Source organism: Staurois parvus, unplaced genomic scaffold (assembly GCF_062004578.1).
Source record: "Staurois parvus isolate SC_StPar_1 unplaced genomic scaffold, SC_StPar_1.0 ptg001017l, whole genome shotgun sequence".
Classification (NCBI taxonomy): Eukaryota; Metazoa; Chordata; class Amphibia; order Anura; family Ranidae; genus Staurois; species Staurois parvus.
Window position 1 is genome coordinate 321,214 of NW_028318813.1, and position 21,948 is coordinate 343,161.

Below are 21,948 nucleotides of genomic sequence, written 5' to 3' on the forward strand. Positions count from 1 at the left end.
CTTGCCCACACTCAAACCACACCCAAAAAAGCATATGAAAGGTACCAGGGGCATCTCATGGGGCCCCCAATGACCCCAGGCCTTCGGGCAGTGCCCGAGTTCCCAAATGGTCAGTCCGCCCCTGCTTTGGACCCATGATGGAGAACCTCGGTGTGGCGGTGACATTCATCTCCTGTGCAGGGGCGGACTGACCATTTGAAAACTCGGGCACTGCCCGAGGGCCCGGGGTCAGTAGGGGGCCCCATGAGATGCCCCTGGTATATTTTTCATAGGCTTTTTTGAGTTTGGGCAAGGACACAGGGGCCCCATGATCCCCTATTGCCCCATGAGTTGCTCCTCTGATACTTCTCGGTTCCAGCCGATGGTCGCTGCAGCACCCACCAATACAATCTTTGATACAGGAATGCAAGTCACATGCCAGTACAAGAGAAGCCACGGCTAATCCCGGACGAGCCCCCAACTAAAAGAAAAAAAAAATGATACCATTATAAAAAACTGAATAAGCCACAAGGTTGGTAATATTTGAACCAATCACACTTTCTTTAGTCAAAGTAGTGCAGCCACCTTTATAAAAGTCGCTGCGACATTGATTGGCCGTCATAGAAATGGAAGGGTTTTTACTTGCCATGCGACTCATTGGGGTCGATTTACTAAAGGCAAATAGGCTGTGCACTGCAAATGCAGTTGCTTTAGATCCGAGGGGAAGCTCTGAAATGAGGCAAAGCTGTTGATTTCTTTCATCCAATCAAATGCTATTTTTTGTTTTTTCTTGCATGTCCCCTCAGATCTATAGCGACTGCACTTGGAGCACGGGCAGACTGACCATTCGAGCACTCGGGCACTGCCCGAGGGCCCGGGGTCAGTAGGGGGCCCCATGAAATGCCTCTGGTACCTTTTATAGGCTTTTTTGGGTGTGCTTTGAGTGTGGGCAAGGACACAGGGGCCCCATGATCCCCTATTGCCCGGGGGGCCCCATGAGTTGTCAGTCCACCCCTGACTTGGAGTGCACAGCCTATTTGCCTTTAGTAAATCAACCCCTATGTGTTGCAAGTCGCATGCCAAGTCGCACCAGAGTGAACCGAGGGCCTACCTCTGCCCTGTAGAATGTGATGTTTCTTTTCTTCCAACATCTTCAAAAGAACTTTCTGGAGGGCTTCTTCACACCATAGAGTGCGTCCAAGCGTGCACTTTTTTTTTTTGCGTTTTGGTGGCAGTAAACGCACGGGTGTTTGCAGGATGCGTGGGGGTGCCGTTAGGAATGTAGGTCACCAGCATGTGTCTGGAGAAGGCAGTGCATTTTCCTGATTTCGCATGCGTTTCCAAACAGCGCCTGGTGTGAAGAAGTCATCCGTTTTGGCGGATAGCGCGGCCCTGCTGCACTTTCAGTCGCAAGGTAATCTCTGAATGGAAGAGGTGGCGATTGTGAAGTCACTGCTCCGCCTCTCCACCTGATCCAGTCAGAGAATAGCTTGCATTCATGAAGAAAAATACAACGGTTGAATGGCGGCAAGCGGCTGCCCTGTTTCATAGTGACCACGGGGGGGGGGGGGATCCTCGCTCGGTGCGGCCACCATTAATCCGTTGTATTTTTCTCAGTGCACGGCACCTGACTACTACAGCTATTTCCAGCCTGCACAGCGATCGCACAGGTATGGAATATGCAGAGCTATATCCAAGCTGGAACAATGTAACTGTGTGCTATAACAATCTATATTTATATATCTATATACAGAAAATCCATACCTGGAGTTCAACTTTAAAAATGAATTATTGATGGTGAATGGAAATTCTTTTTTCGTGCGACGCTTCTGTGTCCTCCTTCTGTATATCTGGAAAAGAGAAAGGAAAGCATGACACAGATGCTGAAATGGAGATATACTATATGAACGATTGTATGTACAGTGCCAACGTGCTCCGCCTCCTTCCTTCCCGGCATCCTACACACTGCCAACGTGCTCCGCCTCCTTCCTCCCCGGCATCCTACACAGTGCCAACGTGCTCCGCCTCCTTCCTCCCCGGCATCCTACACAGTGCCAACGTGCTCCGCCTCCTTCCTCCCCGGAATCCTGCACAGTGCCAACGTGCTCCGCCTCCTTCCTTCCCGGCATCCTACACAGTGCCAACGTGCTGCGCCTCCTTCCTCCCCGACATCCTACACAGTGCCAACGTGCTCCGCCTCCTTCCTCCCCGACATCCTACACAGTGCCAACGTGCTCCGCCTCCTTCCTTTCCGGCATCCTACACAGTGCCAACGTGCTCCGCCTCCTTCCTCCCCGGCATCCTACACAGTGCCAACATGCTCCACCTCCTTCCTCCCCGGCATCCTACACAGTGCCAACGTGCTCCTTCTCCTTCCTTCCCAGCATCCTACACAGTGCCAACGTGCTCCGCCTCCTTCCTCCCCGTCATCCTGCACAGTGCCAACGTGCTCCGCCTCCTTCCTTCCCGGCATCCTACACAGTGCCAACGTGCTCCGCCTCCTTCCTCCCCGGCATCCTGCACAGTGCCAACGTGCTCCGCCTACTTCCTCCCCGGCATCCTACACAGTGCCAACGTGCTCCGCCTCCTTCCTCCCCGGCATCCTGCACAGTGCCAACGTGCTCCGCCTACTTCCTCCCCAGCATCCTACACAGTGCCAACGTGCTCCGCCTACTTCCTCCCCGGCATCCTGCACAGTGCCAACGTGCTCCGCCTCCTTCCTTCCCGGCATCCTACACAGTGCCAACGTGCTCCGCCTCCTTCCTCCCCGTCATCCTGCACAGTGCCAACGTGCTCCGCCTCCTTCCTCAGCGGCATCCTGCACAATGCCAACGTGCTCCGCTTCCTTCCTTCCCAGCATCCTACACAGTGCCAACGTGCTCCGCCTCCTTCCTCCCCGGCATCCTACACAGTGCCAACGTGCTCCGCCTCCTTCCTCCCCGGCATCCTGCACAGTGCCAACGTGCTCCGCCTCCTTCCTTCCCGGCATCCTACACAGTGCCAACGTGCTGCGCCTCCTTCCTCCCCGACATCCTACACAGTGCCAACGTGCTCCGCCTCCTTCCTCCCCGACATCCTACACAGTGCCAACGTGCTCCGCCTCCTTCCTCCCCGGCATCCTGCACAGTGCCAACGTGCTCCGCCTCCTTCCTCCCCGGCATCCTACACAGTGCCAACGTGCTCCGCCTCCTTCCTCCCCGGCATCCTGCACAGTGCCAACGTGCTCCGCCTACTTCCTCCCCGGCATCCTACACAGTGCCAACGTGCTCCGCCTCCTTCCTCCCCGGCATCCTACACAGTGCCAACGTGCTCCGCCTCCTTCCTCCCCGGCATCCTACACAGTGCCAACATGCTCCACCTCCTTCCTCCCCGGCATCCTACACAGTGCCAACGTGCTCCGCCTACTTCCTCCCCGGCATCCTGCACAGTGCCAACGTGCTCCGCCTCCTTCCTCCCCGTCATCCTGCACAGTGCCAACGTGCTCCGCCTCCTTCCTCAGCGGCATCCTGCACAATGCCAACGTGCTCCGCTTCCTTCCTTCCCAGCATCCTACACAGTGCCAACGTGCTCCGCCTCCTTCCTCCCCGGCATCCTACACAGTGCCAACGTGCTCCGCCTCCTTCCTCCCCGGCATCCTGCACAGTGCCAACGTGCTCCGCCTCCTTCCTTCCCGGCATCCTACACAGTGCCAACGTGCTGCGCCTCCTTCCTCCCCGACATCCTACACAGTGCCAACGTGCTCCGCCTCCTTCCTCCCCGACATCCTACACAGTGCCAACGTGCTCCGCCTCCTTCCTTTCCGGCATCCTACACAGTGCCAACGTGCTCCGCCTCCTTCCTCCCCGGCATCCTACACAGTGCCAACATGCTCCACCTCCTTCCTCCCCGGCATCCTACACAGTGCCAACGTGCTCCTTCTCCTTCCTTCCCAGCATCCTACACAGTGCCAACGTGCTCCGCCTCCTTCCTCCCCGTCATCCTGCACAGTGCCAACGTGCTCCGCCTCCTTCCTTCCCGGCATCCTACACAGTGCCAACGTGCTCCGCCTCCTTCCTCCCCGGCATCCTGCACAGTGCCAACGTGCTCCGCCTACTTCCTCAGCGGCATCCTACACAGTGCCAACGTGCTCCGCCTCCTTCCTCCCCGGCATCCTGCACAGTGCCAACGTGCTCCGCCTACTTCCTCCCCGGCATCCTACACAGTGCCAACGTGCTCCGCCTACTTCCTCCCCGGCATCCTGCACAGTGCCAACGTGCTCCGCCTCCTTCCTTCCCAGCATCCTACACAGTGCCAACGTGCTCCGCCTCCTTCCTCCCTGTCATCCTGCACAGTGCCAACGTGCTCCGCCTCCTTCCTCAGCGGCATCCTGCACAATGCCAACGTGCTCCGCTTCCTTCCTTCCCAGCATCCTACACAGTGCCAACGTGCTCCGCCTCCTTCCTCCCCGGCATCCTGCACAGTGCCAACGTGCTCCGCCTCCTTCCTCCCCGGCATCCTACACAGTGCCAAAGTGCTCCGCCTCCTTCCTCTCCGGCATCCTACACAGTGCCAACGTGCTCCGCCTCCTTCCTCCCCAGGATCCTACACAGTGCCAACGTGCTCCGCCTCCTTCCTCCCCGGCTTCCTGCACAGTGCCAACGTGCTCCGCCTCCTTCCTTCCCAGCATCCTACACAGTGCCAACGTGCTCCGCCTCCTTCCTCCCCATCATCCTACACCGTGCCAACGCGCTCCGCCTCTTCCTTTCCCGGCATCCTACACAGTGCCAACGTGCTTCACCTCCTTCCTCCCCGGCATCCTGCACAGTGCCAACGTGCTCCGCCTCCTTCCTCCCCGACATCCTACACAGTGCCAACGTGCTCCGCCTCCTTCCTTCCCGGCATCCTACACAGTGCCAACGTGCTGCGCCTCCTTCCTTCCTGGCATCCTGCACAGTGCCAACGTGCTCCGTTTACTTCCTCCCCGGCATCCTACACAGTGCCAACGTGCTCCGCCTCCTTCCTCCCCGGCATCCTGCACAGTGCCAACGTGCTCCGCCTCCTTCCTTCCCGGCATCCTACACAGTGCCAACGTGCTCCGCCTCCTTCCTCCCCGTCATCCTGCACAGTGCCAACGTGCTGCGCCTCCTTCCTTCCTGGCATCCTGCACAGTGCCAACGTGCTCCGTTTACTTCCTCCCCGGCATCCTGCACAGTGCCAACGTGCTCCGCCTCCTTCCTTCCCAGCATCCTACACAGTGCCAACGTGCTCTGCCTCCTTCCTCCCCGGCATCCTACACAGTGCCAACGTGCTCCGCCTCCTTCCTCCCCGGCATCCTGCACAGTGCCAACGTGCTCCGCCTCCTTCCTCCCCGTCATCCTACACAGTGCCAACGTGCTCCACCTCCTTCCTTCCCAGCATCCTACACAGTGCCAACGTGCTCCGCCTCCTTCCTCCCCATCATCCTACACCGTGCCAACGCGCTCCGCCTCTTCCTTTCCCGGCATCCTACACAGTGCCAACGTGCTCCACCTCCTACCTCCCCGACATCCTACACAGTGCCAACGTGCTCCACCTACTTCCTCCCCAGCATCCTACACAGTGCCAACGTGCTCCACCTCCTTCCTCCCCAGCATCCCACACAGTGCCAACGTGCTCCGCCTCCTTCCTTCCCAGCATCCTCCCTGTCTTGTTAAGTGCCAATGTGCTCCGCCTCCTTCCCTTTCAGCATCCTCTCTGTCTTGTACAGTGCCAACGTGCTCCGCCTCCTTCCTCCCCGACATCGTACACAGTACCAACATGTTCCGCCTCCTTCCTTCCCAGCATCCTCTCTGTCTTGTACAGTACCAACGTGCTCCGCCTCCTTCCTTCCCAGCATCCTCTCTGTCTTGTACAGTACCAACGTGCTCCGCCTCCTTCCTCCCCGCCATCCTCTCTGTCTTGTACAGTGCCAACGTGTTTCGGGGGCTCTGCACCCTTCATCAGGGTTTGGGCATACAGCAGATCATTCAGAATTCACTGACCTGCTCCTTCTGACCTGCTTCATAGACATGTATGGGAATGCAGGTCCTGGATGGGAATTCCGTACTCTGTGATAGTAATACATTGTTACGTTCCGTTGTCTGTTATCACTTCTCTAGATTTTACAGGAAAACCGATTTCACAGATACACTGTGGCTACCGAATAAAACTCTTTTCTTGAAGTTCTGTGTAGTAATGAGTGAGTCATTTTGAAACCCAGAGGAATCACTAAATATCCTAATCCCAACACCAATCCTCTCAGTAACCCCAACTCCACCCCTCCCTGTACACCAAACCCTAACACTAACCCTTCCCTGTACACCAAACCCTAACACTAACCCTTCCCTCTACACCAAACCCCAACACTAACCCTTCCTTGTACACCAAACCCTAACACTAACCCTTCCTTGTACACCAAACCCCAACACTAACCCTTCCCTGTACACCAAACCCCAACACTAACCCTTCCCTGTACACCAAACCCCAACACTAACCCTTCCCTGTACACCAAACCCTAACACTAACCCTTCCCTGTACACCAAACCCCAACACTGACCCTTCCCTGTACACCAAACCCCAACACTAACCCTTCCCTGTACACCAAACCCCAACACTAACCCTTCTCTGTACACCAAACCCTAACACTAATCCTTCCCTATACACTAAACCCTAACACTAACCCTTCCCTGTACACCAAATCCCAACACTAACCCTTCCCTGTACACTAAAACCTAACACTAACCATTCCCTGTACACCAAACCCAAACACTAATCCTTCTCTGTACACTAAAACCTAACACTAATCCTTCCCTGTACACCAGACCCTAACACTAATCCTTCCCTCTACACCAAACCCTAACACTAATCCTTCCCTGTACACCAAACACTAACCCTTCCCTGTACACCAAACCCTAAAACTAACCCTCCTGGTAAACTAACACAAACCCTCCCAGTACCCTAACTCCATCGGTCCCTGTAATCCCAACCCTTCCTGTACCCAACACTGACACTTCACACCCTAACACCAACCCTCCCTGTACCCCAACACTGACCCCCTCATACCCTAACACCAACCCTCCCTGTACCCCAACACAGACTCTCTCATACCCTAACACCAACCCTCCCTGTACCCCAACACTGACCCCCTCATACCCCAACACCAACCCTCCCTGTACCCCAACACTGACTCCCTCATACCCTAACAACAACCCTCCCTGTACCTCAACACTGACCCTCCCTCTACCCCAACACTGACTCTCTCATACCCTAACACCAACCCTCCCTGTACCCCAACACTGACCCCCTCATACCCTAACTCTAACCATCTGTGTACCCCAACACTTACCCACTCATACCCTAAGACCAACCATCTTAGTACCCCAACACTGACCACCTCATACCCTAACACCAACCCTCCCTGTACCCCAACACTGACCAGGAGCGGACTGACAACTCATGGGACCCCTGGGCAATAGGGGATCATGGGGTCCCTGTGTCCTCACCAACACCCAAAAAAGCCTATGAAAAAGGTACCAGGGGCATCTCATGGGGCACCCTACTGACATTGGGCCCTCGAGCAGTGCCCGAGTTTCCAAATGGTCAGTCCGCCCCTGACACTGACCCCCTCATATCCTAAAACCAACCCTCCCTGTACTCCAACACTGACCCTCCCTGTACCTCAACACTAACCCTCCCTGTACCCAAACACTAACCCCATCATACCCTAACACCAACCATCCCTGTACCTCAACACTAACTCCCTCATACCCTAACACCAACCCTCCCTGCACCCCAACACTGACCCCCTCTTACCCTAACACCAACCATCTTTGTACCCCAACACTGACCCCCTCATACCCTAACACCAACCCTCCCTGTACCCCAACACTGACCCTCTCACACCCTAACACCAACCATCCCGGTACCCAAGCACTGACCCCCCTCATACCCTAACACCAACCCTCCCTGTACCCCAACATTGACCCCTTCATATCTTAAAACCAACCCTCCCTGTACCCCAACACTGACCCTCTCATACGCTAACACCAACCCTCCCTGTACTCCAACACTGACCCTCCCTCTACCCCAACACTGACCCTCCCTGTACCTCAACACTAACCCCGTCATACCCTAACACCGACCATCCCTGTACCTCAACACTATACCCCTCATACCCTAACACCAACCCTACCTGTACCCCAACACTGACCCCCTCATACCCTAACACCAACCCTCCTTGTACCCCAACACTAACCCTCTCTGTACCCAACACTGACCCTCCCTGTACCCTAACACTGACCCCCTCATACCCTAACACCAACCCTCCTTGCACCCCAACACTAACCCTCTCTGTACCCAACACTGACCCTCCCTGTACCCCAACACTGACCCCTTATACCCTAAAACCAACCCTTCCCATACCCCAACACTGACCCTCCCTGTACCCCAACATTAACTCTCCCTGTACCCCAACACTGCCCCTCCCTCTACCCCAACACTGACCCTTCCTGTACCCCAACACTGACCTCCTCATACCCTAACACCAACCCTCCCTATACCCCAACACCAACTCTCCCTGTACCCCAACACTGACCCCCTCATACCTTAACACTGACCCTCCCTGTACCCCAACATTAATCTTCCCTGTACCCCAACACTGACCCCCTCATACTCTAACATCAACCATCCCTGTACCCCAACACTGACCTCATACCCTAACACCAACCCTCCCTATACCCCAAAACCAACCCTCCCTGTACCCCAACACTGACCCCCTTATACCTTAACACCAACCATCCCTGTACCCCAACACTGACCCTCCCTGTACCCCAACACTGACCCTCCCTGTACCTCAACACTGACCTCCTCATACCCTAACACCAACCGTCCCTGTACCCCAACACTGACCCCCTCATACTCTAACACCAACCATCCATGTACCCCAACACTGACCCCCTCATACTCTAACACCAACCATCCATGTACCCCAACACTGACCCCCTCATACTCTAACACCAACCCTCCCTATACCCCAACACCAACTCTCCCTGTACCCCAACACTGACCCCCTCATACCTTAACACCAACCATCCCTCTACCCCAACACTGACCCTCCCTGTACCCCAACATTAATCTTCCCTGTACCCCAACACTGACCCCCTCATACTCTAACACCAACCATCCCTGTACCCCAACACTGACCTCATACCCTAACACCAACCCTCCCTGTACCCCAACACCAACCCTCCCTGTACCCCAACACTGACCCCCTTATACCTTAACACCAACCATCCCTTTACCCCAACACTGACCCTCCCTGTACCCCAACACTGACCCTCCCTGTACCCCAACACTGACCTCATACCCTAATACAAACCGTCCCTGTACCCCAACACTTACCCCCTCATACCCTAACACCAACCATCCCTGTACCCCAACACTGACCCTCCCTGTACCCCAACACTAACCCCCTTACCCTTCCTCTGAAACCCCATTTTACCAGCATCAAGGTCCCACCCCCGGAGTCTCCATGTTTCAGGAATCGCAGTCTCATGGGACGGATATTTTCAGCAGAGAAATGTGCTGACAGATGTGATACTGATGGGGGCCGCCTGTGTTGTGTCATCGCTGAGAGTCGCCCATCCATGTACTTTGAGCTGAGAGTCATCACCTCATTGTTGGTGGAGGAATTCAGGGAAGACTTCCAGTCCTGAGTCCTCGGAGTTCCCCTATATGTCCTGTGCAGGAAGCCAGTCAGTCATCTGGTTAGTCCTGTGTGACGCACTATAGTCGCAGTCCGGGGAAGCCCTTAGGGGGGCTATAGTCGCAGTCCGCAGAGGCCCTTAGGGGGACTATAGTCGCAGTCCGGAGAAGCCCTTAGGGGGACTATAGTCTCATTCCGGAGAAGCCCTTAGGGGGACTATAGTCGCAGTCCGGAGAAGCCCTTAGGGGGGCTATAGTCGCAGTCCGGAGAAGCCCTTAGGGGGACTATAGTCGCAGTCCGGAGAAGCCCTTAGGGGGACTATAGTCGCAGTCCGGAGAAGCCCTTAGGGGGACTATAGTCGCAGTCCGGAGAAGCCCTTAGGGGGACTATAGTCGCAGTCCGGAGAAGACCTTAGGGGGACTATAGTCGCAGTCCGGAGAAGACCTTAGGGGGACTATAGTCGCAGTCCGGAGAAGACCTTAGGGGGACTATAGTCGCAGTCCGGAGAAGCCCTTAGGGGGACTAGTCGCAGTCCGGAGAAGCCCTTAGGGGGACTAGTCGCAGTCCGGAGAAGACCTTAGGGGGACTATAGTCGCAGTCCGGAGAAGCCCTTAGGGGGACTATAGTCTCAGTCCGGAGAAGCCCTTAGGGGGACTATAGTCGCAGTCCGGAGAAGACCTTAGGGGGACTATAGGCGCAGTCCGGAGAAGACCTTAGGGGGACTATAGTCGCAGTCCGGAGAAGACCTTAGGGGGACTATAGTCGCAGTCCGGAGAAGACCTTAGGGGGACTATAGTCGCAGTCCGGAGAAGCCCTTAGGGGGACTATAGTCGCAGTCCGGAGAAGCCCTTAGGGGGACTAGTCGCAGTCCGGAGACTATAGTTTGTTTTGCATTTTTCTACAAGCGTTTTTGATGCGTTTTTACCGTGTTTTGTTCAGCTTTGTGTTTGTTACAGTGGAATTTTTTTTGTTACTGGGCAGAATAAAAAGGCAAAAGGCAAACTGCAGCAAAATCGCACTACCGTGCATTTCAGCAGCTTCTCCATTGAACTCTATTGTAGCACAAACACTGATTTTTGCTTTTAGGGCCGGTTCACACTATAAGAACGCAGTCCAGATGCGTTACGGATGTGTTTTTGAATGCACATTTTTGATGCGTTTTTGGCACGTTCCGGTGCATTTTTGATGCTTTTTTGATGCATTCCAGGTCATTCCCCTCTCTTTTTCTTCAATTTAAATAGGGACATGTGCATTCCGGTGCGTTTCTGATGCGTTTTACCACGTTCCAGTACAGTTCTGTGCAGGAAACATACAGCCTGTTCTATTTTTTTTCTGCAACCAGAAAGCACTGGAACGCACTGAAACTGCAAGCACTGATGTGAACTATGACACTGACAACAATATCACCTACTTTATGTGCGTTTTGGATGCAGACAAAATGCAACTGAAATGCATGGAGTGTGATCTGGCCCTTAGGCCCCATGCAGACTTTGGGGTCAAAAGTCACATGACAAGTTGCCCCCCATGTTTTCCAATGGGTACCATTCATATCTGTGCGACTTCAAGTAGCAGCGACTTCAAAGTACTTCCTGCGCTACTTTGGCCCGACTTTCATGTGACTCGAGTGCCATAGACTTCAATGTAAACCCTTCAAAGTCGCATGAAAGTCACACCTAAACCAGGGGCGGACTGACCATTCGAGCACTTGGGCACTGCCCAAGGGCCCGGGGTCAGTAGGGGGCCCCATGAGATGCCCCAGATACCTTTCATAGGCTTTTCTGGGTGTGGTTTGAGTGTTGGTAAGGACACAGGGGCCCCATGATTTCCTATTGCCCGGGGGCCCCATGAGTTGTCAGTCCGCCCCTGACCTGAATGTTGTACGTGACTTGTGTGCGACTTTGTACAGCACAAACAATTATCCTTGATCAAAGCCAAAGTTGTACCAAAGTCGCACTCATCCAAAGTCGCCTCACAGTCGCACCAAAGTCACAATGAAAATCGCTGATTTTGAAGTTGCACAAGTGTGAATGGAGTCTGAAAAGTGCCCGGTCACACTGGTGCGATTACAGGTGCGATTTGCAAATTGAAATCGCACCTAAAATCGCATCTAATACCATCCAGCTTAGAAATCGTATGACTTCACTGGAAGTTGCACAATTTCAAAGTCGAATTAATGTAACCGGGGTGTATCCGGGAGCCCCTGATTGACAGCCAAGGCCGCAATGACGGCATGCGCACTCCCCCTACCCCCCTATATATAAGTGATTTTGCGCACCCCTGCCGCCCTGTAGCGGTATTTCTGACACAGGGCTGCGCAGAAGCGGATATATACCGCCATTTGTAGACACTATCACACAAACCAATGAATTTACACAGATTGGGATTTTATTTTAGCAAAGACATGGAACCGAATGCATTTTGGCCGAAATTTATGATGAAATTTGATTTTAAAATTTTTTTACTGAATATGTTTAATAGCAAAATGTCAAAAATATTGTTTTTTTCTCAAAATTGTCGGTCTTCTTTTGTTCATAGTACAAAAAATTAAAAAACCGCACAGGCGATCGAATACCACCGAAAGAAAGCTCAATACGTGGGGGAAAAAGGACGTGAATTTTATTTGGGCGCAGAGTTGCATGACCGCGCAATTGTCAGCGCGCTCAGCTTGGCGTACACAATAATGCTGCAGCCTCCAGGAACAGTCCGAATACATTTCAGTACGATGAGACGTTGCCAGTAAGGGGTTAATCCCATGCTAGCAGCCAATGGAAATATCCGGTACAATGGACTGTCTGCCTTTATAAATAAAGTTGATTGAACACAGTGCCTTGTATGAATGGCACTCCCAGCTGTACAATGGAGGGGGAGGGGGTCAGAAGAGGCGGAAATGAGGACAGGCCCAAGGAGGAGCCACAGCAGGAAAACAAGCAGAGGAGACACAGGCTGACATCCCTGTGTACACCGCCACTGACACTGCCAGCGACATTCACTGCGCACACCCAGGAGGGGGGAGAGACGATGTAAACACAGCCAGACCTATAGGAAGAGACCGCAATCCGGTGAGAGCAGATCTACACTATATATCGTGTGCTACCCCTGTATACAATGTATCATCCGTGATCCCTGTATACAATGTATCATCCGTGATCCCTGTATACAATGTATCGTCTGTGATCCCTGTATACAATGTATCGTCTGTGATCCCTGTATACAATGTATCGTCTGTGATCCCTGTATACAATGTATCGTCTGTGATCCCTGTATACAATGTATCGTCGGTGATCCCTGTATACAATGTATCGTCGGTGATCCCTGTATACAATGTATCGTCTGTGATCCCTGTATACAATGTATCGTCTGTGATCCCTGTATACAATGTATCGTCGGTGATCCCTGTATACAATGTATCGTCGGTGACCCCTGTATACAATATATCATCCTTGATCCCTGTATACAATGTATCGTCGGTGATCCCTGTATACAATGTATCGTCTGTGATCCCTGTATACAATGTATCGTCGGTGATCCCTGTATACAATGTATCGTCGGTGATCCCTGTATACAATGTATCGTCGGTGATCCCTGTATACAATGTATCGTCGGTGATCCCTGTATACAATGTATCGTCGGTGATCCCTGTATACAATGTGTCGTCGGTGATCCCTGTATACAATGTGTCGTCGGTGATCCCTGTATACAATGTGTCGTCGGTGATCCCTGTACACAATGTGTCGCCCGTGATCCCTGTACACAATGTATCGCCCGTGATCCCTGTACACAATGTATCGTCCGTGATCCCTGTACACAATGTATCGCCCGTGATCCCTGTACACAATGTATCGCCCGTGATCCCTGTACACAATGTATCGCCCGTGATCCCTGTACACAATGTATCGCCCGTGATCCCTGTACACAATGTATCGCCCGTGATCCCTGTACACAATGTATCGCCCGTGATCCCTGTACACAATGTATCGCCCGTGATCCCTGTACACAATGTATCGCCCGTGATCCCTGTACACAATGTATCGCCCGTGATCCCTGTACACAATGTATCGCCCGTGATCCCTGTACACAATGTATCGCCCGTGATCCCTGTACACAATGTGTCGCCCGTGATCCCTGTACACAATGTGTCGCCCGTGATCCCTGTACACAATGTGTCGCCCGTGATCCCTGTACACAATGTGTCGCCCGTGATCCCTGTACACAATGTGTCGCCCGTGATCCCTGTACACAATGTGTCGCCCGTGATCCCTGTACACAATGTGTCGCCCGTGATCCCTGTACACAATGTGTCGCCCGTGATCCCTGTACACAATGTGTCGCCCGTGATCCCTGTACACAATGTGTCGCCCGTGATCCCTGTACACAATGTGTCGCCCGTGATCCCTGTACACAATGTGTCGCCCGTGATCCCCGTACACAGCGTGTCGCCCGTGATCCCCGTACACAGCGTGTCGCCCGTGATCCCCGTACACAGCGTGTCGCCCGTGATCCCCGTACACAGCGTGTCGTCGGGTGATCCCCGTACACAGCGTGTCGTCGGGTGATCCCCGTACACAGCGTGTCGTCGGGTGATCCCCGTACACAGCGTGTCGTCGGGTGATCCCCGTACACAGCGTGTCGTCGGGTGATCCCCGTACACAGCGTGTCGTCGGGTGATCCCCGTACACAGCGTGTCGTCGGGTGATCCCCGTACACAGCGTGTCGTCGGGTGATCCCCGTACACAGCGTGTCGTCGGGTGATCCCCGTACACAGCGTGTCGTCGGGTGATCCCCGTACACAGCGTGTCGTCGGGTGATCCCCGTACACAGCGTGTCGTCGGGTGATCCCCGTACACAGCGTGTCGTCGGGTGATCCCCGTACACAGCGTGTCGTCGGGTGATCCCCGTACACAGCGTGTCGTCGGGTGATCCCCGTATACAGCGTGTCGCCGGTGATCCCTGTACCGTGATCCCCGTATACAGCGTGTCGTCGGTGATCCCCGTATACAGCGTGTCGTCGGGTGATCCCCGTATACAGCGTGTCGTCGGGTGATCCCCGTACCGTGATCTCTGTATACAGCGTGTCGTCGGTGATCCCCGTATACAGCGTGTCGTCGGTGATCCCCGTATACAGCGTGTCGTCGGTGATCCCCGTATACAGCGTGTCGTCGGTGATCCCCGTATACAGCGTGTCGTCGGTGATCCCCGTATACAGCGTGTCGTCGGTGATCCCCGTATACAGCGTGTCGTGGGTGATCCCCGTATACAGCGTGTCGTGGGTGATCCCCGTATACAGCGTGTCGTGGGTGATCCCCGTATACAGCGTGTCGTGGGTGATCCCCGTATACAGCGTGTCGTGGGTGATCCCCGTATACAGCGTGTCGTGGGTGATCCCCGTATACAGCGTGTCGTGGGTGATCCCCGTATACAGCGTGTCGTGGGTGATCCCCGTATACAGCGTGTCGTGGGTGATCCCCGTATACAGCGTGTCGTGGGTGATCCCCGTATGCAGTGGAAGGGATGACAGTGGGCACTGTGTACAGGAGAGGGATGTGGAGGGGATGACGGTGGGCACTATGTACAGGAGAGGAGTGTGGAGGGGCTGACGGTGGGCACTATGTACAGGAGGAGTGTGGGGGGGGGGGGGGGATGACGATGGGCACTATGTACAGGAGAGGAGTGTGGGGGGGGGATGACGACGGGCACTATGTACAGGAGAGGAATGAGGGGGGATGACGGCGGGCACTATGTACAGGAGTGGAGTTTGGAGGGGATGACGGCGGGCACTATGTACAGGAGAGGAGTGTGGGGGGATGACGGCGGGCACTATGTACAGGAGAGGAATGAGGGGGGATGACGGCGGGCACTATGTACAGGAGAGGAGTGTGGAGGGGCTGACGGTGGGCACTATGTGCAGGAGGAGTGTGGGGGGGGGGGGATGACGATGGGCACTATGTACAGGAGAGGAGTGTGGGGGGGGGGATGACGACGGGCACTATGTACAGGAGAGGAATGAGGGGGGATGACGGCGGGGCACTATGTACAGGAGTGGAGTTTGGAGGGGATGACAGCGGGTACTATGTACAGGAGAGGAGTGTGGGGGGATGACAGTGGGCACTATGTGCAGGAGAGGAATGAGGGGGGGTGACAGTAGCAGTATGTGCAGGAGAGGAGTGTGGGGAGATGACAGTGGGCACTATGTGCAGGAGAGGAGTGTGGGGGGGGGTGACAGTAGCAGTATGTGCAGGAGAGGAGTGTGGGGGGATGACAGTGGGCACTATGTACAGGAGAGGAGTGTGGGGGGGGGGGGTGACAGTAGCAGTATGTGCAGGAGAGGAGTGTGGGGGGATGACAGTGGGCACTATGTACAGGAGAGGAATGGGGGGTAAATGACAGTACCAGTATGTGCAGGAGAGGAGTGTGGGGGGGATGACAGTGGGCGGTGTGAACAGGAGAGGAGTGTGGGGGGGATGACAGTGGGCGGTGTGTACAGGAGAGGAGTGTGGAGGGTTGGTCAGTTCCTCCCCCCCATGTCAGATGCCCGCCGCAGTCCCGCTAAATGCCGCTGATCGCCACCATTACTAGTATTAAAAAATATCTATATCCCAGTATATATACCGCCATTTGTAGACACTATAACTTTCACGTAAACAATTAATTTACAGGTATTGGGATTTGTTTTTTAGCAAAGACACGGAGCAGAATACATTTTGGCCAAAATTTATGATGAAATTTGATTTTTAAAATTTTTTAATGAATATGTTTAATAGCAAAAAGTCAAAAATAGTTTTTTTTTTTCAAAATTGTCGGGTTTTTTTTATGTTTATAGCGCAAACAATTAAAAACCGCACAGGAGTTCAAATACCACCAAAAGAAAGCTCTATTTATAGGGGGGGGAAAGGACATAAACCATTATTTATGTACAGCGTTGACCGCACAATTGTCAGTTAAAGTAACGCAGCGCCGTATCGCAGAAAATGGCCTGGTCAGGAAGGGGGGGAATCCTCCAGGGCGCAAGACCAAGTTAGAAGCTGATTGGCTCCCATGCGCAGCTGCATCAGATTTTAGTAATTCAACACAGGCCGTGTGCACACTACACTGGATAGTTCTGAATTTCTGGCAGGATCAACTGTTTTTTTTTTTTTGTTTGTTTTTTTTTTGGGGGGGGGGTTATTTTTTTTTTTTTGTTTTTTTGTTTGTTTTTTTGCACTCGTCAAACAGATGTAACAAACCCCTGCAATGGTATATTTAACAGAGCGGAAGGTAACAGGACAGATCATGGTTAGGGCTGGCATACACTTTAATAATACAGGTGTGTGCGGAATCTTTCCCGATGACGTCCACCCGCAATGCTCACACCCTCCTGGCACCTCTGTATCTGATACTAGGAGCTTTTGTCTCCTAATGTCTATCTGTGACCTGCCTATCACCCAGGATGGATTTATCTAAACAGATACTGCATTTCACCAGTAGGTGGCACTAAAGAACATATCAATTTCCCATGTTACTTTACGCCATCTAGTGGCCAGGTGCGGTATTCTATATTTTAAATCGATTTAATAAAATTGAGTGTATATGTCCTTTTACTGAGCCAATGGCTTTGCAGTTCAAATAGTTTTGTCATTTTTGTAGAACGTCAGTTTTGCACTTGCAGTTGTTTCATATAAAGACTTTTTTTTTTTTTTCCTTGACGACTATTGAACAGGTTTGGTTGGAATGAATATGACGCAATGTCGGGCATGCCTCGGCAACTCTGTCTTTCTGTGTAAGAGTGACCTAGAAAGATGCATCACACAACACATCACATATTGGTTATACAGAAGAGTGTGGCGCATGCGTAACCAATGTGCTGTGCTCACAAAGCCGTTGCAGTGCTCAGATCACATATATTGTTGCTGGAAGGCATCTACTGTTGAGGGAGGGATCTATTGTTGCTTGCTGCTGGAGAGTCTTTTGATGCTGGGGAATCCAATTCGCTGGAGGGGATATATTTTTGTGTGGCCATCTATTGCTGGTGAGGTCTGTTGTCACTAATTGAGGATCTATTCTTGCTGGAAGGGATCTACTGTTCTGGGGGGGGGGCGCTGTTGTTGCTGGCTGCTGGAAAGTCGATTGATTCTGGCTGCTGGGGGATCTATTGTTGCTGGAGATGATCTATTTTTGTGTGGCCACCTGTTGTTGCTGGTGGGGGATCTATTGTTGCTGGAAGGGATCTACTGTTCTGGAAGGGGCCTGTAGTTTCTGGCTGCTGGAGCATCTATTGATGCTGAGTGATCTATTGTCACTGTAGGTGATCTATTTTTGTGTGGCTATCTATTGCTGGTGAGGTCTGTTGTCACTGGTTGAGGATCTAGTCTTGCTGGAAGGGATCTACTGTTCTGGGGGGGGCTGTTGTTGCTGGCTGCTGGAAAGTCGATTGATTCTGGCTGCTGGGGGATCTATTGTTGCTGGAGATGATCTATTTTTGTGTGGCCACCTGTTGTTGCTGGTGGGGGATCTATTGTTGCTGGAAGGGATCTACTGTTCTGAAAGGGGTCTGTAGTTTCTGGCTGCTGGAGCATCTATTGATGCTGAGTGATCTATTGTTGCTGGAGAGGATCTATTTTTGTGTGGCCATCTATTGCTGCTGAAGGGGAATCTATTGTTGCTGGAAGGGATCTACTGTTGAGGGAGGGGTCTATTGTTGCTTTCTGCTGGAGTCTATTGATGCTGGCTGCTGGGGCATCTATTGTCACTGTAGGTGATCTATTTTTGTGTAGCCATCTATTGCTGATGGGGAGGTCTGTTGTTGCTGGTGGGGGATCTATTGTTGCTGGAAGGGATCTGCTGTTGAGGGAGGGGTCTATTGTTGCTTGCTGCTGGAGAGTCTATTGATGCTGGCTGCTGGAGATCTATTGTCACTGGAGGGGGTCTATTTTTGTGTGGCCATCCAATGTTCCTGCTGAGGTCTGTTGTTGCTGATTGGGGGTCAATTGTTGCTGGAATGGATCTACTGTTAAGGGAGGGGTCTATTGCTTGCTGCTGGAGAGTTTATTGATGCTGACTGCTGGGATATTTGTTGTTGCCACTGAGGGCCTGTTGCTGCTCAGGTGGTATTTTGTTGCAGGGGTCCATTGTTGCTGGGAGAATCTATTGTGGCTGGGGGGGAGGGAGAGTCTATTATTGCTGGCTTCTAGGGATCTATTTTACTGCTTTTCCTGTTATCATTAGCAAATCTTATACAAATTACTTAGCACCACAGAATGATAGTTGGTTCTGTATTCTTCAAAAGGGGCAGTACCTTGGAGGTAGGTAGGGTGTGGAACCAAGGAACGGTGCTCGGAGGTGAGGAGCTAGTGGAACCACGGAACGGTGCTTGGAGGTAGGGAGGGGGTGGAATCAAGGAACAGGTGCTCGTGGGTGGAACCAAGGAACGGTGCTCGGAGGTGGGTAGGGGGTGGAACCAAGGAACGGTGCTTGAAGGTGGGGAGGGGGTGGAACCAAGGAATGGTGCTCGGAGGAGGGGAGGGGGTGGAACCAAAGAACGGTGCTCGGAGGTGGGGAGGGGGTGGAACCAAGGAACAGGTGCTCGGAGGTGGAACCAAGGAACAGGTGCTCGGAGGTGGAACCAAGGAACAGGTGCTCGGAGGTGGAACCAAGGAACAGGTGCTCGGAGGTGGAACCAAGGAACAGGTGCTCGAAGGTGGGGAGGGGGTGGAACCACGGAACGGTGCTCGGAGGTGGAACCAAGGAATGGTGCTCGGAGGTGGGGAGGGGGCGGAACCAAGGAACAGGTGCTCGGAGGTGGAACCAAGGAACAGGTGCTCGGAGGTGGAACCAAGAAATGGTGCTCGGAGGTGGGGAGGGGGTGGAACCAAGGAACGGTGCTCGGCGGTGGGTAGTGAGCGAAACCAAGGAACAGGTGCTTGGAAGTGGAACCAAGGAACAGGTGCTTGGAAGTGGAACCAAGGGACAGGTGCTCGGAGGTGGAACCAAGGGACAGGTGCTCGGAGGTGGAACCAAGGGACAGGTGCTCGGAGGTGGAACCAAGGAACAGGTGCTCGGAGGTGGAACCAAGGAACAGGTGCTCGGAGGTGGAACCAAGGAACAGGTGCTCGGAGGTGGAACCAAGGAACAGGTGCTCGGATGTGGGGAGGAGGTGGAACCAAGGAACAGGTGCTCGGATGTGGGGAGGGGGTGGAACCAAGGAGCAGTGCTCGGAGGTGGGTAAGAGGCGGAACCAAGGAACAGGTGCTCGGAGGTGGAACCAAGGAACAGGTGCTCGGAGGTGGAACCAAGAAATGGTGCTCGGAGGTGGGGAGGGGGTGGAACCAAGGAACGGTGCTCGGCGGTGGGTAGTGAGCGAAACCAAGGAACAGGTGCTCGGAAGTGGAACCAAGGGACAGGTGCTCAGAGGTGGAACCAAGGAACAGGTGCTCGGAGGTGGAACCAAGGAACAGGTGCTCGGAGGTGGAACCAAGGAACAGGTGCTCGGAGGTGGAACCAAGGAACAGGTGCTCGGAGGTGGAACCAAGGAGCGGTGCTCGGATGTGGGGAGGGGGTGGAACCAAGGAGCAGTGCTCGGAGGTGGAACCAAGGAACAGGTGCTCGGAGGTGGAACCAAGGAACGGTGCTCGGCGGTGGGTAGTGAGCGAAACCAAGGAACAGGTGCTCGGAAGTGGAACCAAGGGACAGGTGCTCAGAGGTGGAACCAAGGAATGGTGCTCGGAGGTGGGTAGGGGGTGGAACCAAGGAATGGTGCTCGGAGGTGGGTAGGGGGTGGAACCAAGGAACAGGTGCTCGGAGGTGGGTAGGGGGTGGAACCAAGGAACAGGTGTTCGGAGGTGGAACCAAGGAACAGGTGTTCGGAGGTGGAACCAAGGAACAGGTGTTCGGAGGTGGAACCAAGGAACAGGTGTTCGGAGGTGGAACCAAGGAACAGGTGTTCGGAGGTGGAACCAAGGAACAGGTGTTCGGAGGTGGAACCAAGGAACAGGTGTTCGGAGGTGGGTAGTGGGCGGAACCAAGGAACAGGTGCTCGGAGGTGGAACCAAGGAACAGGTGTTCGGAGGTGGGTAGTGGGCGGAACCAAGGAACAGGTGCTCGGAGGTGGAACCAAGGAACAGGTGCTCGGAGGTGGAACCAAGGAACAGGTGCTCGGAGGTGGAACCAAGGAACAGGTGCTCGGAGGTGGAACCAAGGAACAGGTGCTCGGAGGTGGAACCAAGGAACAGGTGCTCGGAGGTGGAACCAAGGAACAGGTGCTCGGAGGTGGAACCAAGGAACAGGTGCTCGGAGGTGGAACCAAGGAGCAGGTGCTCGGAGGTGGAACCAAGGAGCAGGTGCTCGGAGGTGGAACCAAGGAGCAGGTGCTCGGAGGTGGAACCAAGGAGCAGGTGCTCGGAGGTGGAACCACGGAACGGCGCTCGGAGGTGGGGAAGGGGCGGAACCACGGAACGGCGCTCGGAGGTGGGGAGGGGGCGGAACCACGGAACGGCGCTCGGAGGTGGGGAGGGGGCGGAACCACGGAACGGCGCTCGGAGGTGGGGAGGGGGCGGAACCACGGAACGGAGCTCGGCTACCTTTACAGTGAACCATTTATTATAGAGCGAAAGGATGAGGCTTTGGCACTAACACTGGACTCACCAAGATGGTGAGGAATGCAAGTACTAAGGCCGAACAATTACCTATAGATGGCAATTTCCCCATCTAGCTTTTTTCCAGCAGCAATCTTGGGTCTATTGTCCTCACAGATGTCAATGGACATCGTTGGGGGGTTTATTCAGCAACTCTAAGGGTTGGATTGTTCTAGATGCAATATCTCCTGCGCTCCAGGACCCAGACCGGTGGCGAGTAGATGGAACAAACTCCAAAAAAGGAAGGAACCACCGAAATAGACAAGGTCGTGCAGCTCCACACCAAGGCTGGGGAAGCCCAAACGAAACTGTGAGGAAGAACAACAAAAAGAAGCGCACCAACCTTGCGCATTACCTCAGTAACCAAAATTTATTGAATAAAAGAATGGTACTCACAAACAGCGAATAAAAACAAGCATGTAAGTCCTCAAAGGGACTTTAAAGGCAAGATGCAAATGCAAATCCCATCATGGAGGAAGCCACTCAGTACAGCTGACGCGTTTCGAAGGACAAGCCTTCTTCCTCAGAGCTCTACAGGAATTCCCCACACTTCTCAGATTTCATCTGAGGCAAATCTCCCCAATGGTGGCAAAGGGAGCATATATGTCAGACAGGGGTCCTTTATCCACTGTGAGAAGGACAGCCCAAGTGATTTTAGGAGCCTAC

General features: G+C 53.7%; 2 protein-coding genes across 5 annotated transcripts in view; one reads left to right on the forward strand and one right to left on the reverse strand.

Annotated features, from left to right (window-relative positions):
• Positions 1 to 9,624, reverse strand: part of LOC149441175 (uncharacterized) — a 141,006-nt gene extending 131,382 nt beyond the window's left edge. The window contains exons 1-3 of one of the 4 annotated variants that reach the window (XM_089657654.1): positions 9,476 to 9,609; positions 5,979 to 6,044; positions 1,744 to 1,829 (exon numbers count right to left, since the gene is read on the reverse strand). In XM_089657654.1, coding sequence (XP_089513780.1) covers positions 1,744 to 1,829; positions 5,979 to 6,044; positions 9,476 to 9,601 — 278 coding nt within the window. In that variant the 5' untranslated portion in view covers positions 9,602 to 9,609. Of the gene's footprint in view, positions 1 to 1,743; positions 1,830 to 5,978; positions 6,162 to 9,451 lie in introns of all 4 variants that reach the window. The other 3 variants (XM_089657657.1, XM_089657653.1, XM_089657655.1) reach the window with 3 other exon arrangements.
• A 2,935-nt stretch (positions 9,625 to 12,559) lies between these two features.
• RNF167 (ring finger protein 167) overlaps positions 12,560 to 21,948 on the forward strand; it is a 43,675-nt gene continuing 34,286 nt past the window's right edge. The window contains exon 1 of the mRNA XM_089657659.1: positions 12,560 to 12,738. The gene's annotated coding sequence lies outside the window, so the exon portion shown is untranslated. The remainder of the gene's footprint in view (positions 12,739 to 21,948) is intronic.